Below are 5,909 nucleotides of genomic sequence, written 5' to 3'. Positions count from 1 at the left end.
ATAATTTCTTACATAAATACCCCCAAACATTATTCAAAGTTGAGTTCTAGTAAAAACAAAAAATATGAAAAAACAAGTAAGCAAAGGCTATAGTCGTGCGGGACCGACCATGTGATACCCTACAACACTACAATATGTTAGAAGCCCCCTTATATCCATATCGATTTTGGAAGACTTCGCTTTTGAAATTATGTCACGAGACATTGACCAGGGACATTTGCCCAATATTTAAGCACTCCGTCATACTGTTAGTTGTTGTGGTCCATTTTTGATCCAAAATGCTAGAATTCTTCCCTGTCCTTAACTCTCTTCTCAGGCGTGTCGTGGTTCAATTGAACCACCAAATATTTTGCGATCATCTCCAAAAGCAAGAGGCCCTTCTGTATCTCTAAATTTAGACTCATCTACGATATTTGTCTACGATATTTGGCTATATTCGTCAAAGAATTCAGCATGAAAAGCCAGAATTTCGAATTTTGTGTATTTCGGATATCGTCTGTAAGTAATGTTGGTATTTTTTCACACAAAATTAGTGGTCTATTGTACCCGCTATCCTAAACTCTAACTTTATGCAGGATTTCGTATCCTTTGGTTTCTATTTGTAACCTTTATAATAGCAGCAAAATCAGGAATATTTTTAGTTGTTGGTCCATTTCAACCCTTAAATATATTGCGGACATGTTTAAAACCAATAGGCCTAGCCCTTTTGAGCCTAACCCTGCACTTATGAAAATTTTCGTGAGGATTGGACGATAATTGCAATCTGTATATAATAACCCCAACCTGTGTTATTAGGTAAAAAAATATTACAAAGTGTACACTTCAACATTATAAGTCAAATTGAAAAAATCGCATGCGATAAAAAATATGAAAAAATAAAAAAATGTCACAAAATACTTCAAAGTCTATATTAACATCATTACAGGCATCTTTTTATGCGATTTTTTAGATTTTATACTTTTATGCCAAGAGGGCATTCTGAATTGACAAAATTTGTCGAAATCGGTCTAGCCATTCTTGAGACATAAGCATTCTAGCTAACATCTCCTTCCTTTCTATATATACATTGTATATATTTCGCTATATATATCCGATATATTTACTATCGGCATCAACGTAATTGGTCAGAGTTGACCTGTTCGTCTATTTGTGATTTCGACGGGATTAAAAATATTCGCGGTTTAATAGAAAATTTCAATTTTATATAACACAAATGTTATGGTCTATTTCACCCACTGAATATTACCCGATGACCATCAAAATTGGAAGGCTTCTGTCCAGCCCTAAGCTCTAGCTTCCGCTTTGATTGGTCTATAATTGCGATCTGTAGAGCAGCTGCAAAATTATGAAAATTTTTTTATATTTATTTTTATATTTTTATATTTCAACCCCTAAATATTATGCGATCATCTCCAAAAGAAATAGGGTTCTATTTTGGCCCTACCCCCACCTCCATTCTAAATTTCGTGAAGATCGGGCCATAATTGCGACCTGTAGAGTGATTACAAATTAACATGGACAGACGGACGGACGGACATACATAGCTAGATCGACTCAGCTCGGCGAGATAGGAAGATCCATATATACATTCTGCAATTTTGCAGAATAATTTGTTTTGTGTCTAGGATGGTTGGTATTAAAAATTAGATATATCGGTCCACGCTTTTTTATAGTCCTCATATAACGGTGTCTCCCGATATTCGGTATTTTGATGATTTTTGCCACACTTTTTCACGGATTTGTCTGAAATTTGGTATTTTGTAGGTTAAAATGGGTCCTAGTTGGTGTGGCGAAACATTGTATATATAGGTCCACGCCTTGGCATAGACCCCATATCACGATACCATCCGATATTCGGTATTTTGATGGTTTTTGTCTAAAAATTGGTATTTGTGGGTCGTAAATGGTTAAAAGTTCGGCCCGGCCGAACTTAATGTTTTATTATTTGTTAATTCTTTTGAATGAAAGCAAAAAAAAAAAAAAATCGGAAATAGCATCAAATTTTAGAATAAGTTTAGATTTGTTCGAATTGGTAACCTTTGGCACGAATTACGGCCATCAAACGGCCAATGAAACCTTCACGCTGCCCGAATGTTGTTGCAAACAGTGCTAGAACTAACACCGCAACATAAAGAAAATAGATTCAAAAGAGCTAAAGAGTTGCTTCGCTTGGCCGAAAGTGGTGAACAGCCAAAATTGGTTTTCTCCGATGAGAAAACATTCGTTGTCCAGCTGTTTGTAAGCAAACAAACTGATTGTATTTACTTGCCAAAGAGTTCAGCTGAAAATATGCACCTTCGGTTGGCCACCAGAACTCAAGCGCCAGCCATGGTGATGGTGTGGGCCGCCATAACAGCCGATGGTCGCTCTCCTCTCGTATTAATCGACCGTGGCATCAGAATAAATGCTGAATATTATCGCGAAAATATTCTGGAGGGTGTATTAAAGCCTTGGGCACGCAAACATTTTGGCCGCAGGCTTTGGACATTCCAACAGGACTCATCGCACTCGGCACGCGCCACCCAAGAATGGTTACAAAATGAGGTTCCTCGTTTAATTTCCAGCGAACAATGGCCACCAAAATCTCCGAATACCAATCCGCATGATATAAAAAATATGGCGAAATATTAAAAAAATTTAACAACAAATATTCACTTTTCATTGCCACATTTTATACGATTTTCTTAGATATAATTCTTTTGGCAGCAAACCATTCCGAATTGATGAGAGTTGCGAAGATCTGTCCAACGGTTCTTGACTTATAAGAAGAATAATTAAGATCTATTTCTTTTACATATACACTGTACCTATTTTACTAAATATCCAATATCTTGTCTATTAGCATCACTGCAATGGTCAGAAGTGACCTTTTAATGTATTTGTGATTTGGGCGGGATTAAAAATATTCGCTGTTAAGTAGAAATTTTCGTATTTTTTTGACCGTTTGCCATCAAAAATGGTTAGCCTCTGCCCAGCCCTAAACTCTAACTCCATGCAAATTTTCGTGTCGATTGGTTCATATTTTTGGCCGGTAGGACAACTGCAAATCTGGTAAATATTCTGTTTCTGTTTTCATCTCCAAAAACAATAGGCTTCTATTCTGGACAGGATTCATGGACAGACGTTCGGACATACATAGCTAGAGCCACTCAGCTCGGCGAAATAGAAAGATCCATATATGGTTTCCTAAGTGGGGGACTAACAACACATAGAGTGTTGTAGGGTATAAGAAATAATTATGGACATTTTCTGTACAGGTCCAGTGTCTTTATATTCGATATTTTGATGTTTTTATTCACACAATTTTCAATGAACTTTTAAATATTGAGAGTTCCCAGTAGATATGAAAATTGAAATTTATTCTTACATATAACGATGGCGCCCAATATTTGGTACTCAAAGTTCCTAACAACAGAATTCCATCTACACTTATAGACACATTTTTAAATGTACTCCTATCAAAAATTTTGTTTGTTTTCGTAAAATTCAAACAACTTTGTTCTTGTCGAACTTCGAACATTGAAATTCTGAAATTTTCGTTTCGAAGAAATGTTTTTCAAAGGACACCACATGGTATGAAATCACAAAAAAGCTATGAAGAAGGGTGGTATGCTGTAGACAGAACACAAATTGGCAAAATCTCCCACCTGTTGCACAAAATGTCTGTAGCTGCAACAATACGAAACACAAGATCCTGGCTCCTTATCCAAAGTAAGACCGGCAGGACAAGATGTAATTCGGCAAATATTGCTGTACTGTATGGCTGGTACACTGGACACATCGTTTAGAGTGGCGAAGACATAGCATTCGCCCTGGTACCTCACAACTTTGTACATCCACATTGGCATGGGATTCTTCTCATCTGGCATCAGATACATGGGAACAAAGCGATGAGTTTGGCTGTGTTGCAGATAGAGTACATCATGAGTGCCAGTCACAACGGTGGCATAGGTATGCTTGTCAGGTAAGCGATGGATCCAATTCTCTATGCGCTTCCAATTGCGAAGGTTACAGCCCCGGAACATCGGCACTACATTCATGTACAAAAACGTCGCATCCATTTGATCGTAGGTAAGGAAATCTTGCGAATTGGCCATGTGTCCACGTTGCACCGCATAGTCTCGATTCGACTTAACATAGGTCTGTCCGTCACCCAGCAAAGTCTGAAATGTCTTGTATATTTCGTCGGAGCCGAAAGAGTCGGCACGGGCTCTATTCGGATTGCCCAGAAGTTTAAACTGCGGTCGTTGATAGTTCCCGGTGGGTAAATTGAAGCCATACGCCTTGTGAATACTGTACAGAACCGTTTCTCTTGATGTGCAGTAGCAGATGGTGTAGAGTGTCACAGTAAAGCCGGTCGCAAAGCTATACACCATATCGTATAACTGCCCATTGGCACCATCTGCAGAGCATGCCTTGTATTGCGGCACCACGGACAAGCTCAAACGTTCGGAACACACTGCATCGTATGGCAACTGTTCCAGTGTTCCTTTGGTGCACTTCAAATCCCATGCAGCCGAATGCTCATTACAATAGAGCGTCAAAGTTCCACCATCTGCTATATAATCGGTTCGGAGAAGATCATTGTTGCTTAGAAAAATCCAATTGCGATTCATGATGGAGTCCGTCAGTTGACAGTTTTGTCCCAGCACCACTGGAACAGTTCGGAAAATCAAAATCAGTCATTCAATCAATTTCGATTTGAATAGCATTTAAATATTTACCATTTGATAGTGCGGAGAAAGTGTACAAATAACAAAGTTTTGAAAATATTCCATTTTTCATTCTACAGCAAATAATTGAAAGCGAACTCAGAATTTATACTATCACTCAGCTCAGCGGGTCTATTGTAGTAGAATGCCATGTTTGAGGCGCTTTTATAGGAACTACCGATCCATATGAGGTATTTCATGCTGGAAACAGTTATGTGATTGAATAATTGACTGACCAAGCAATGCACAGGTGAAACGACGCACTGAGGAGTTAAATCACAAAACGAAGATTAAATGAAAAAAAAAAAATGAAATTCGTCTTTTGGAATAAAAACAAGTTAAAAGGTATCATTCGGATTAGCCAATATTATAATTATATTTTGACTTCTCTTATGATTATTCAAATTGATGACCCTTCCTCAGCAGTTGACCAATTCGTGTCTGAACTAAGACTGATATAAATATTACAACGTGCCAGGTTTGGACTATATCGACTAGTTTTTATATTTTATATGAGACACAGGGTGAAATAAAGAAACAGCCACAAAGTCAAAGGCCATAATTTTAAATTTTTATCCCCTACAACATTATGTGTTGGGGGTATTATAAGTTTGATTGGGCCAAAAATTATGTAAGACCTCGAAATATTGGTTTCCCACATAGGAAAGTATATATGGATCTTCCCATGGTACAATGAAGAGAAGGTAGGTCAACTTTAAAAAAAATTGCAAGTATAGAGGTCTACCTGTTTGGCTTGTAATGTCAGAATTAGTATCAAAACAATAAAAAATCAAACAACTTGTTGCATTTATTTTGAATAAAGAATTGAAAACCGCGATAATTGAATGAAAGGTCAACACTTCTTTTCAAAATCATGTACTACATATCTCTACAGGATTATTTCGCTACGAAAACTCTAGATTTTGTCGATGCATACGTTGAAATAAACATTTTGAAAACATCCGAATTTGAATATTTTCTGAACAATTTTTTTTGTTATTGAAAAGAAAAAACATACATAAACAAATAAAGATGACATATTAAGCCAAGAAAAAAAATTAAAATCATATGGTAGTTCTGCCCTACTTTGATATCATTGTACCATGGATCTTCCTATCTCGCCGAGCTGAGTCGATCTATTGGGCAAATGTCCCTGGTCAAAATGCTAAGAGTAATATCTGGGCAATGCTCCGTGTC

At 37.2% G+C, this 5,909-nt stretch overlaps 1 protein-coding gene across 1 annotated transcript; it reads right to left on the bottom strand.

Moving 5' to 3' along the window:
- Positions 1-3,267: 3,267 nt before the first annotated feature.
- On the bottom strand, positions 3,268-4,862 carry LOC101900522 (uncharacterized). Its single transcript, XM_005191890.4, has 2 exons — positions 4,725-4,862; positions 3,268-4,654 (listed from the first exon to the last, which is right to left on the bottom strand). Exons 1-2 carry the CDS (start codon positions 4,783-4,785, stop codon positions 3,582-3,584), a joined length of 1,134 nt encoding a protein of 377 aa, XP_005191947.4. The 5' UTR covers positions 4,786-4,862; the 3' UTR covers positions 3,268-3,581.
- Positions 4,863-5,909: the final 1,047 nt, after the last annotated feature.

Source organism: Musca domestica, unplaced genomic scaffold (genome assembly GCF_030504385.1).
Source record: "Musca domestica strain aabys unplaced genomic scaffold, Musca_domestica.polishedcontigs.V.1.1 2, whole genome shotgun sequence".
In the NCBI taxonomy this organism is placed as follows: domain Eukaryota; kingdom Metazoa; phylum Arthropoda; class Insecta; order Diptera; family Muscidae; genus Musca; species Musca domestica.
The sequence above is the reverse complement of the archived record's forward strand: the minus strand, read 5'-3'. Positions and strand labels throughout refer to the sequence as shown.